The sequence below is a fragment of the Pseudoliparis swirei genome, chromosome 1, assembly GCF_029220125.1.
Source record: "Pseudoliparis swirei isolate HS2019 ecotype Mariana Trench chromosome 1, NWPU_hadal_v1, whole genome shotgun sequence".
In the NCBI taxonomy this organism is placed as follows: domain Eukaryota; kingdom Metazoa; phylum Chordata; class Actinopteri; order Perciformes; family Liparidae; genus Pseudoliparis; species Pseudoliparis swirei.
Genome location: NC_079388.1, coordinates 22725241 through 22737749, shown reverse-complemented (window position 1 = coordinate 22737749; position 12509 = coordinate 22725241). Strand labels below are relative to the sequence as shown.

Sequence of the window (12509 nt, the reverse complement as noted above, 5' to 3'; positions counted from 1 at the left end):
AGTCTCTTTGTGGTGGTTGTGTGTCTGTTTGTGGTTGTTGTGTGTCTCTTTGTGGTTGTGTGTCTGTTTGTGGTGGTTGTGTGTCTTTGCGGTGGTTTAGAGTCTCTTTGTGGTTGTGTGTCTCTTTGTGGTGGTTGTGTGTCTCTTTGTGGTGGTTTAGAGTCTCTTTGTGGTGGTTGTGTGTCTCTTTGTGGTTGTGTGTCTCTTTGTGGTGGTTGTGTGTCTCTTTGTGGTTGTGTGTCTCTTTGTGGTGGTTGTGTGTCTCTTTGTGGTTGTGTGTCTCTTTGCGGTGGTTTAGAGTCTCTTTGTGGTGGTTGTGTGTCTCTTTGTGGTGGTTGTGTGTCTCTTTGTGGTTGTGTGTCTCTTTGTGGTTGTGTGTCTCTTTGTGGTTCTGTGTCTCTTTGTGGTTGTGAGTCTCTTTGTGGTTGTGTGTCTGTTTGTGGTGGTTGTGTGTCTGTTTGTGGTGGTTGTGTGTCTCTGTGGTGGTTGTGTGTCTCTTTGTGGTTGTGTGTCTCTTTGTGGTGGTTGTGTGTCTCTGTGGTGGTTGTGTGTCTCTGTGGTGGTTGTGTGTCTGTTTGTGGTGGTTGTGTGTCTCTTTGTGGTGGTTGTGTGTCTCTTTGTGGTGGTTGTGTGTCTCTTTGTGGTGGTTGTGTGTCTCTTTGTGGTTGTGTGTCTCTTTGTGGTTGTGTGTCTCTTTGCGGTGGTTTAGAGTCTCTTTGTGGTGGTTGTGTGTCTCTTTGTGGTGGTTGTGTGTCTCTTTGTGGTTGTGTGTCTGTTTGTGGTGGTTGTGTGTCTCTTTGTGGTGGTTGTGTGTCTCTTTGTGGTGGTTTAGAGTCTCTTTGTGGTGGTTTAGAGTCTCTTTGTGGTTGTGTGTCTCTTTGTGGTGGTTGTGTGTCTCTTTGTGGTGGTTTCTCTTTGTGGTTGTTGTCTCTGTCTTGTGGTTCTGTTGTGGTTGGTGTGTTGTGTGTTTGTTTGTGGTGTGTGTCTCTTTGTGGTTGTGTGTCCCTCAGGTGGTTGTGTGTCCGTTTGTGGTCAGGTGTCCCTTGTGGTGGTTGTGTGTCTCTTTGTGGTTGTGTCCTTGTCTACTGGTGGTTGTGTGTCTCTTTGTGGTGGTTGTGTGTCTCTTTGTGGTGGTTGTGTGTCTCTTTGTGGTGGTTGTGTGTGTTTGTGGTTGTGTGTCTCTTTGTGGTTGTGTGTCTCTTTGTGGTGGTTGTGTGTCTCTTTGTGGTGGTTGTGTTGAGTCATAAACTCACTGGACTCCAGCTGGACGGAGCTTTCCGAGGAAAAGGAAATAAAAGTGTGTTACACACAGGTGGAGGTTCTCTGAGGATAAATACACAGGTGGAGGTTCTCTGAGGATAAATACACAGGTGGAGGTTCTCTGAGGATAAATACACAGGTGGAGGTTATCTGAGGATAAATACACAGGTGGAGGTTCTCTGAGGATAAATACACAGGTGGAGGTTCTCTGAGGATAAATACACACAGGTGGAGTTCTCTGAGGAAAAATACACAGGTGGAGGTTCTCTGAGGAAAAATACACAGGTGGAGGTTCTCTGAGGAAAAATACACAAAGGTGGAGGTTCTCTGAGGATAAATACACAGGTGGAGGTTCTCTGAGGATAAATACACAAAGGTGGAGGTTCTCTGAGGATAAATACACAGGTGGAGGTTCTCTGAGGATAAATACACAAAGGTGGAGGTTCTCTGAGGATAAATACACAGGTGGAGGTTCTCTGAGGATAAATACACATAGGTGGAGGTTCTCTGAGGATAAATACACAGGTGGAGGTTCTCTGAGGATAAATACACAGGTGGAGGTTCTCTGAGGATAAATACACAGGTGGAGGTTCTCTGAGGATAAATATACAGGTGGAGGTTCTCTGAGGATAAACCAACACTTGTGTAGTTTGTGCGTCTTTATGATAAACATCAGAATCCTCTGGTAAACATACCCAGGTCGGGACACCAGCAGCTCCACCTGCGGTTCTGCTTTGGAGTCCAGGATAATGTTGTAGACCTCATTAAACGTGGCTCCCTGGAGAACCCGACCATTCCACTCCAGAACCTGGTCACCTGCCAAGAGACACAACAGAACCACATGTTCACGTTGACCAGCGATGACATCACACACACAGAAGTCCAAGTATAGAGGAACGTTGACGAACAGCTGCTCAGGAACCACAGATCTATAGAACACAGATCTGTAGTAAGTGTGCTCTGCGAACGGCTTAGAGTGGGAGGAGCTACCATGATGGGAAGGGCACCTTGCATGGTGCCCTTCCCATCATGGTAGCTCCTCCCATTCATGTATGAATGGGTGAATGAGTCTCATAGGGTCCATTGGACCTGGCTGTGTCTGGACCTGGTCCTGGGTCATGGCCCCTGATTCCTGCATCCAGCCCCTGGCCGGGACCTGGCCCCCTTCCCAATGGCCCCGCCCCGAGGACTGACCTCATTGGTCCGGCCTCTTTGGCGATGCCTCCTGTCGTGGCCCTGCTAATCCCCCCTCCCCCTCTCGACCTCCATCTGTCTCATGGATCATGGAGGTCTGGAACGTGGTCCAAAGAAATCACAAACTCCCCTCAGAGGGCTTTACAGTCTGGCCTCAGGTGTGTGTGTGTGTGTATACCTGGCCTCAGGTGTGTGTGTGTGTGTGTGTGTGTGTGTGTACCTGGCCTCAGGTGTGTGTTTACCTGGCCACAGGTGTGTGTGTGTGGGTGTGTGTGGGTGCGTGTCCTCAGGGTGTGTGTGTGTCCTCAGGGTGTGTGTGTACCTGGCCTCAGGGGTGTGTGTACCTGGCCTCAGGGGTGTGTGTGTACCTGGCCTCAGGTGTGTGTGTGTACCTGGCCTCAGGGGTGTGTGTGTACCTGGCCTCAGGGGTGTGTGTGTACCTGGCCTCAGGTGTGTGTGTACCTGGCCTCAGGTGTGTGTGTGTGTACCTGGCCTCAGGTGTGTGTGTGTACCTGGCCTCAGGGGTGTGTGTGTACCTGGCCTCAGGTGTGTGTGTGTACCTGGCCTCAGGGGTGTGTGTGTACCTGGCCTCAGGGTGTGTGTACCTGGCCTCAGGGGTGTGTACCTGGCCTCAGGGGTGTGTGTGTACCTGGCCTCAGGGGTGTGTGTGTACCTGGCCTCAGGGGTGTGTGTGTACCTGGCCTCAGGTGTGTGTGTACCTGGCCTCAGGGTGTGTGTACCTGGCCTCATGGGTGTGTGTGTACCTGGCCTCAGGGGTGTGCGTGTGTGTGTACCTGGCCTCAGGTGTGTGTGTGTACCTGGCCTCAGGGGTGTGTGTACCTGGCCTCATGGGTGTGTGTGTACACCTGGCCTCAGTGGGGGGTGTACCTCCTCAGGTGTGTGTGTGTGTACCTGGCCTCAGGTGTGTGTGTGTACCTGGCCTCAGGTGTGTGTGTGTACCTGGCCTCAGGGGTGTGTGTGTACCTGGCCTCAGGTGTGTGTGTACCGTGTGTACCTGGCCTCAGGTGTGTGTGTGCCTGGCCCCAGGGTGTGTACCTCTCAGGGGTGTGTGTACCTGGCCTCAGGGGTGTGTGTGTACCTGGCCTCAGGGTGTGTGTGTACCTGGCCTCAGGGGTGTGCGTGTGTGTGTACCTGGCCTCAGGTGTGTGTGTGTACCTGGCCTCAGGGGTGTGTGTACCTGGCCTCAGGGGGTGTGTACCTGGCCTCAGGGTGTGTGTGTACCTGGCCTCAGGGGTGTGTGTGTACCTGGCCTCAGGGGTGTGTGTGTACACCTGGCCTCAGGGGTGTGTGTGTGTACCTGGCCTCAGGTGTGTGTGTACCTGGCCTCATGGGTGTGTGTGTACCTGGCCTCAGGGTGTGTGTGTACCTGGCCTCAGGGGTGTGTGTGTGTGTGTGTGTACCTGGCCTCAGGGTGTGTGTGTACCTGGCCTCAGGGGTGTGTGTGTGTACCTGGCCTCAGGGGTGTGTGTGTGTACCTGGCCTCAGGGGTGTGTACCTGGCCTCAGGGGTGTGTGTACCTGGCCTCAGGAGTGTGTTGGCCTCAGGGGGTGTGTCTCAGGTGTGTGTGTGATCTCAGGGGTGTGTGTGCACTGGCCTCGTGTGTACCTGGCCTCAGGGGTGTGTGTACCTGGCCTCAGGGGGGTGTGTACCTGGCCTCAGGGGGGTGTGTACCTGGCCTCAGGGGTGTGTGTGTACCTGGCCTCAGGGGGGTGTGTACCTGGCCTCAGGAGTGTGTGTGTACCTGGCCTCAGGGGGGTGTGTACCTGGCCTCAGGTGTCCCACTGTGTCAGCCAGACTCCCTCTCTTCACCTTTGTGATGAACGCACAGAGACGACCAGACTCCGTCATCTTCCCCCCGACCACCTGGAAACAGTCACCATGAGCAAGGCACTAGACCAGGAGGAGGAGGAGGAGAAGGAGAAGAAGAAGAGCACCACCTTGAGGCCCAGCAGGGATGCTACATCAGCAGGAACCGTCCCGTCATGCATCCTCTTATTCAGTAGAATTCGACCAATTAGACGCTCTCCATCTTTGGATGGTTGCCATGTGAACGGTTGCTGATGAACAACAACACAAGGCGCTTAGCAACAGCAGTTCAGTCCTTTCATGAATGTGCAACATTTACTGCTCAACATAATAAACATTCAATCATCACCATGGACAGAGGCACGCCGTCCCTCCACCGCCCGTCCATGTCTCCTGGAAGACGGCAGGAAAGAGAAGAGGTCAGAGGTGTAACTGGAGGTCAGAGGTCAGATGTAACTGGAGGTCAGAGAACAATTCATGATCCTCCTGGATTATTTCATGGAATCAAAAACACAGCTGCTTCCGTCCTCAGTCACATTGAGCTGGGTTCTGAACCTTTAGGGATGTAGCCCGCTGTTAACTCTGTTGTTAGCCTGTTACCCTGTTGTTAGCCTGTTGATAGCCTGTTCTTCGTCACTGTTGGCCTGTTATTAGCCTGTTGATAGCCTGTTGTTAGTCACTGTTAGCCTGTTGTTAGCCTGTTGATAGCCTGTTGTTAGTCACTGTTAGCCTGCTATTAGCCTGTTGTTAGCCTGTTGTTAGCCTGTTATTAGCCTGTAGTTAGTCACTGTTAGCCTGTTGATAGCCTGTTGTTAGTCAATGTTAGCCTGCTATTAGCCTGTTGTTTGTTAGCCTGTTGATCCTGTTGTTAGCCTGTTGATAGTCACTGTTAGCCTGTTGTTAGCCTGTTATTAGCCTGTTGTTAGCCTGTTGATAGTCACTGTTAGCCTGTTGATAGCCTGTTGTTAGTCACTGTTAGCCTGTTGTTAGCCTGTTATTAGCCTGTTGATAGTCACTGTTAGCCTGTTGATAGCCTGTTGTTAGTCACTGTTAGCCTGTTGATAGCCTGTTGTTAGCCTGTTGATAGTCACTGTTAGCCTGTTGTTAGCCTGTTATTAGCCTGTTGTTAGCCTGTTGATAGTCACTGTTAGCCTGTTGATAGCCTGTTGTTAGTCACTGTTAGCCTGTTATTAGCCTGTTGTTAGCCTGTTGATAGCCTGTTGTTAGTCACTGTTAGCCTGTTATTAGCCTGTTGTTAGTCACTGTTAGCCTGTTGTTAGCCTGTTATTAGCCTGTTGTTAGCCTGTTGATAGTCACTGTTAGCCTGTTGTTAGCCTGTTGATAGCCTGTTGTTAGTGACTGTTAGCCTGTTATTAGCCTGTTATTAGCCTGTTGATAGCCTGTTGTTAGTCACTGTTAGCCTGTTATTAGCCTGTTGTTAGCCTGTTGTTAGTCACTGTTAGCCTGCTATTAGCCTGTTATTAGCCTGTTGTTAGCCTGTTGATAGCCTGTTGTTAGTCACTGTTAGCCTGATATTAGCCTGTTGTTAGCCTGTTGATAGCCTGTTGTTAGTCACTGTTAGCCTGCTATTAGCCTGTTGTTAGCCTGTTGTTAGCCTGTTGATAGCCTGTTATTAGCCTGTAGTTAGTCACTGTTAGCCTGTTGATAGCCTGTTGTTAGTCAATGTTAGCCTGCTATTAGCCTGTTGTTAGCTTGTTATTAGCCTGTTGTTAGCCTGTTGATAGTCACTGTTAGCCTGTTGATAGCCTGTTGTTAGCCTGTTATTAGCCTGTTGTTAGCCTGTTGATAGTCACTGTTAGCCTGTTGATAGCCTGTTGTTAGTCACTGTTAGCCTGTTGATAGCCTGTTGTTAGTCAATGTTAGCCTGCTATTAGCCTGTTGTTAGCTTGTTATTAGCCTGTTGTTAGTCAATGTTAGCCTGCTATTAGCCTGTTGTTAGCCTGTTATTTGCCTGTTGTTAGCCTGTTGATAGTCACTGTTAGCCTGTTGATAGCCTGTTGTTAGTCACTGTTAGCCTGTTGTTAGCCTGTTATTAGCCTGTTGTTAGTCACTGTTAGCCTGTTGATAGCCTGTTGTTAGTCAATGTTAGCCTGCTATTAGCCTGTTGTTAGCTTGTTATTAGCCTGTTGTTAGCCTGTTGATAGTCACTGTTAGCCTGTTGATAGCCTGTTGTTAGCCTGTTATTAGCCTGTTGTTAGCCTGTTGATAGTCACTGTTAGCCTGTTGATAGCCTGTTGTTAGTCACTGTTAGCCTGTTGTTAGCCTGTTGTTAGTCACTGTTAGCCTGTTATTAGCCTGTTGTTAGTCACTATTAGCCTGTTGTTAGCCTGTTGTTAGTCACTGTTAGCCTGTTGTTAGTCACTATTAGCCTGTTGTTAGCCTGTTGTTAGTCACTGTTAGCCTGTTGTTAGCCTGTTGTTAGCCTGTTGTTAGTCACTGTTAGCCTGTTGTTAGTCAATATTAGCCTGTTATTAGCCTGTTGTTAGTCACTGTTAGCCTGTTGTTAGCATGTTGTTAGCCTGTTGTTAGTCACTGTTAGCCTGTTGTTAGCCTCTTGATCCCTTCCCTCTCCTTCTGCAGAACTACCAGATCTGAGCCACAGAAATCCAGAAGGTCCTCATGAATTCTCCAGACCTCCTGATCCAATGAAGACCCTTCAGCTGCTGTTGTTTTGGTAGATAATCCACACGCTCTTCTGTTAATCCAACTGAACCGCGTTAGAGGAGTGGACGGTGGTCTTTAGTTGAGTCTGGATCACTTCCTCAGACTGGATCTCCAGGACCCTACATGGTTCTTCAGGGCCGGTCAGGTCTGATGGGGAGATGAATGTTCTACTGGTCTCGTTACTCTCCGGGTGTCTTAACAGCAAAGACTCTGAGCTGCTTCGTCAGAGAACCCCTCTGAGCCAATCAGAGCTCATTATCACTGACCAGCTGACTTCTGGCCCAATAACAGGAAGGCAGCAGATTAACTTACTAACTACAACATGTTGAGCAACATGTTGAGCAACTGTAACTACAACCTGTTGAGCAACTATAACTAACCACAACATGTTGAGCAACTGTAACTACAACATGTTGAGCAACTATAACTAACCACAACATGTTGAGCAACTATAACTAACTACAACATGTTGAGCAACTGGAACTACAACCTGTTGAGCAACTATAACTACTACAACATGTTGAGCAACTGTAACTACAACATGTTGAGCGACTGTAACTACAACCTGTTGAGCAACTATAACTAACCACAACATGTTGAGCAACTGTAACTTCAACATGTTGAGCAACTGTAACTACATGTTGAGCAACTATAACTAACCACAACATGTTGAGCAACTATAACTAACCACAACATGTTGAGCAACTATAACTAACCACAACCTGTTGAGCAACTATAACTAACCACAACCTGTTGAGCAACTGTAACTACAACCTGTTGAGCAACTATAACTAACCACATGTTGAGCAACTGTAACGACAACCTGTTGAGCAACTATAACTAACCACAACATGTTGAGCAACTGTAACGACAACATGTTGAGCAACTATAACTAACCACAACATGTTGAGCAACTATAACTAACAACAACATGTTGAGCAACTGGAACTACAACCTGTTGAGCAACTATAACTAACTACAACATGTTGAGCAACTGTAACTACAACATGTTGAGCAACTGTAACTACAACCTGTTAAGCAACTATAACTAACCACAACATGTTGAGCAACTGTAACTTCAACATGTTGAGCAACTGTAACTACAACATGTTGAGCAACTGTAACTAACCACAACATGTTGAGCAACTGTAACTAACCACAACATGTTGAGCAACTATAACTAACTACAACATGTTGAGCAACTATAACTAACCACAACATGTTGAGCAACTATAACTAACCACAACATGTTGAGCAACTATAACTAACCACAACATGTTGAGCAACTGTAACTACAACATGTTGACTAACCACAACATGTTGAGCAACTATAACTAACCACAACCTGTTGAGCAACTATAACTAACCACAACCTGTTGAGCAACTGTAACTACAACCTGTTGAGCAACTGTAACGACAACATGTTGAGCAACTATAACTAACCACAACATGTTGAGCAACTGTAACTACAACCTGTTGAGCAACTATAACTAACCACAACATGTTGAGCAACTGTAACTACAACATGTTGAGCAACTATAACTAACCACAACATGTTGAGCAACTATAACTAACAACAACATGTTGAGCAACTGGAACTACAACCTGTTGAGCAACTATAACTAACTACAACATGTTGAGCAACTGTAACCACAACCTGTTGAGCAACTATAACTAACCACAACCTGTTGAGCAACTGTAACTACAACCTGTTGAGCAACTATAACTAACCACATGTTGAGCAACTGTAACGACAACCTGTTGAGCAACTATAACTAACCACAACATGTTGAGCAACTGTAACGACAACATGTTGAGCAACTATAACTAACCACAACATGTTGAGCAACTGGAACTACAACCTGTTGAGCAACTATAACTAACTACAACATGTTGAGCAACTGTAACTACAACCTGTTAAGCAACTATAACTAACCACAACATGTTGAGCAACTGTAACTTCAACATGTTGAGCAACTGTAACTACAACATGTTGAGCAACTGTAACTACATGTTGAGCAACTATAACTAACCACAACATGTTGAGCAACTGTAACTACAACATGTTGAGCAACTATAACTAACTACAACATGTTGAGCAACTATAACTAACCACAACATGTTGAGCAACTATAACTAACTACAACATGTTGAGCAACTGTAACTAACTACAACATGTTGAGCAACTGTAACTAACCACAACATGTTGAGCAACTATAACTAACCACAACCTGTTGAGCAACTATAACTAACCACAACCTGTTGAGCAACTGTAACTACAACCTGTTGAGCAACTATAACTAACCACATGTTGAGCAACTGTAACGACAACCTGTTGAGCAACTATAACTAACCACAACATGTTGAGCAACTGTAACGACAACATGTTGAGCAACTATAACTAACCACAACATGTTGAGCAACTGTAACTACAACCTGTTGAGCAACTATAACTAACCACAACATGTTGAGCAACTGTAACTACAACATGTTGAGCAACTATAACTAACCACAACATGTTGAGCAACTATAACTAACAACAACATGTTGAGCAACTGGAACTACAACCTGTTGAGCAACTATAACTACAACATGTTGAGCAACTGTAACTACAACATGTTGAGCAATTGTAACTACAACCTGTTAAGCAACTATAACTAACCACAACATGTTGAGCAACTGTAACTTCAACATGTTGAGCGACTATAACTAACCACAACATGTTGAGCAACTATAACTAACTACAACATGTTGAGCAACTATAACTAACCACAACATGTTGAGCAACTGTAACTACAACATGTTGAGCAACTATAACTAACCACAACATGTTGAGCAACTATAACTAACCACAACCTGTTGAGCAACTGTAACTACAACCTGTTGAGCAACTGTAACTACAACCTGTTGAGCAACTATAACTAACCACATGTTGAGCAACTGTAACGACAACCTGTTGAGCAACTATAACTAACCACAACATGTTGAGCAACTGTAACGACAACATGTTGAGCAACTATAACTAACCACAACATGTTGAGCAACTGTAACTACAACCTGTTGAGCAACTATAACTAACCACAACATGTTGAGCAACTGTAACTACAACATGTTGAGCAACTATAACTAACCACAACATGTTGAGCAACTATAACTAACAACAACATGTTGAGCAACTGGAACTACAACCTGTTGAGCAACTATAACTAACTACAACATGTTGAGCAACTGTAACTACAACATGTTGAGCAACTATAACTAACCACAACCTGTTGAGCAACTATAACTAACCACAACATGTTGAGCAACTGTAACTACAACATGTTGAGCAACTGTAACTACAACATGTTGAGCAACTATAACTAACCACAACATGTTGAGCAACTGTAACTACAACATGTTGAGCAACTATAACTAACCACAACATGTTGAGCAACTGTAACTAACTACATGTTTATAACTAACTACAACATGTTGAGCAACTGTAACTACAACATGTTGAGCAACTATAACTAACCACAACATGTTGAGCAACTATAACTAACTACAACATGTTGAGCAACTATAACTAACCACAACATGTTGAGCAACTATAACTAACCACAACCTGTTGAGCAACTATAACTAACCACAACCTGTTGAGCAACTGTAACTACAACCTGTTGAGCAACTATAACTAACCACATGTTGAGCAACTGTAACGACAACCTGTTGAGCAACTATAACTAACCACAACATGTTGAGCAACTGTAACTACATGTTGAGCAACGACAACCTGTTGAGCAACTATAACTAACCACAACATGTTGAGCAACTGTAACTACAACATGTTGAGCAACTATAACTAACCACAACATGTTGAGCAACTGTAACTACAACATGTTGAGCAACTATAACTAACCACAACATGTTGAGCAACTATAACTAACTACAACATGTTGAGCAACTATAACTAACCACAACATGTTGAGCAACTATAACTAACCACAACCTGTTGAGCAACTATAACTAACCACAACCTGTTGATATAACTAACCACATGTTGAGCAACTAACAACATGTTTGACAACTACAACATGTTGACAAACATGTTGAGCAACTGTAACTAACTACAACATGTTGAGCAATTGTAACGAACTACAACATGTTGAGCAACTGGTTGAGCAACTGTAACTACAACATGTTGAGCAACTATAACTAACCACAACATGTTGAGCAACTATAACTAACCACAACATGTTGAGCAACTGTAACTACAACATGTTGAGCAACTATAACTAACCACAACATGTTGAGCAACTGTAACTACAACATGTTGAGCAACTGTAACTACAACATGTTGAGCAACTATAACTAACTACAACATGTTGAGCAACTATAACTTTGAGCAGCTATAACTAACTACAACATGTTGGCAACTATAACTAACCACAACATAACATGTTGACACAACATGTTGAGCAACTATATTAACCACAACATGTTGAGCTAACTACAACATGTTGAGCAGCTTAACTAACCACAACATGTTGAAATAACTAACCAGAGCAACTATAACTACAACATGTTGATACAACATGTTGAGCAACTATAACTAACTACAACATGTTGAGCAACTGTAACTAACCACAACATGTTGAGCAACTGTAACTAACGGCAACCTGTTGCCGGCTGTCGGAGGCGAGCAGCAACCGGAGCTGCGCTGTAAGAGGATTATGTTGCTGAGCTCATTATCACTCAAGAGCTCAGACAACGTCACTGGACTGCAGAACATCACCTTGTATATATAGTATACAACATGTCATATATATATAATATAATATATGTTATATATCTCATTTCTTTAAGCTAGCACTTAGCATGTAGCTCCTCACTGTCGGGCTCCTCCCAGCTGGTGTCGTCCGCCTGGTCAACAGTTCCTCCTCTGAGCTGACCCGGTCCAACGGGTGGTCCTGACCCCGGTCCAACGGGTGGTCCTGACCCGGTCCAACGGGTGGTCCTGACCCGGTCCAACGGGTGGTCCTGAACCCGGTCCAACGGGTGGTCCTGACCTGACCCGGTCCAACGGGTGGTCCTGACCCCGGTCCAACGGGTGGTCCTGAACCGGTCCAATGGGTGGTCCTGAACCGGTCCAATGGGTGGTCCTGAACCGGTCCAACCTGCACGCATAGACATCCCTGACCTTTGACCTATGTGTGTTGTTAGCTTGTGTTAGCGTGTGTTGTTAGCTTGTGTTAGTGTGTGTGTTGTTAGCTTGTGTTAGCGTGTGTTGTTAGCTTGTGTTAGTGTGTGTGTTGTTAGCTTGTGTTAGTGTGTGTTGTTAGCTTGTGTTAGTGTGTGTTGTTAATTAGATATGTGTGTGTTGTTATGTGTGTGTATTAGCTTGTGTTAGTGTGTTGTTAGCTTGTGTTAGTGTGTGTTGTTAGCTTGTGTTAGTGTGTGTGTTGTTAGCTTGTGTTAGTGTGTGTGTTGTTAGCTTGTGTTAGTGTGTGTTGTTAGCTTGTGTTAGTGTGTGTTGTTAGCTTGTGTGTGTTGTTAGCTTG

General features: G+C 45.4%; 1 protein-coding gene across 6 annotated transcripts in view; it reads right to left on the bottom strand.

Moving 5' to 3' along the window:
• The window catches only part of LOC130198751 (regulating synaptic membrane exocytosis protein 2-like), a 12927-nt gene extending 5712 nt beyond the window's left edge, over positions 1-7215 (bottom strand). For 2 of the 6 annotated variants that reach the window (XM_056421929.1, XM_056421928.1), the window contains exons 1-6: positions 6937-7208; positions 4631-4674; positions 4413-4532; positions 4239-4338; positions 1956-2076; positions 1254-1273 (exon numbers count right to left, since the gene is read on the bottom strand). In XM_056421929.1, the coding sequence (XP_056277904.1) occupies positions 1254-1273; positions 1956-2076; positions 4239-4338; positions 4413-4532; positions 4631-4669 (400 nt within the window). In that variant the 5' untranslated portion in view covers positions 4670-4674; positions 6937-7208. Of the gene's footprint in view, positions 1-1253; positions 1274-1955; positions 2077-4238; positions 4339-4412; positions 4533-4630; positions 4675-6888 lie in introns of all 6 variants that reach the window. The other 4 variants (XM_056421924.1, XM_056421927.1, XM_056421926.1 and 1 more) reach the window with 3 other exon arrangements.
• Positions 7216-12509: the final 5294 nt, after the last annotated feature.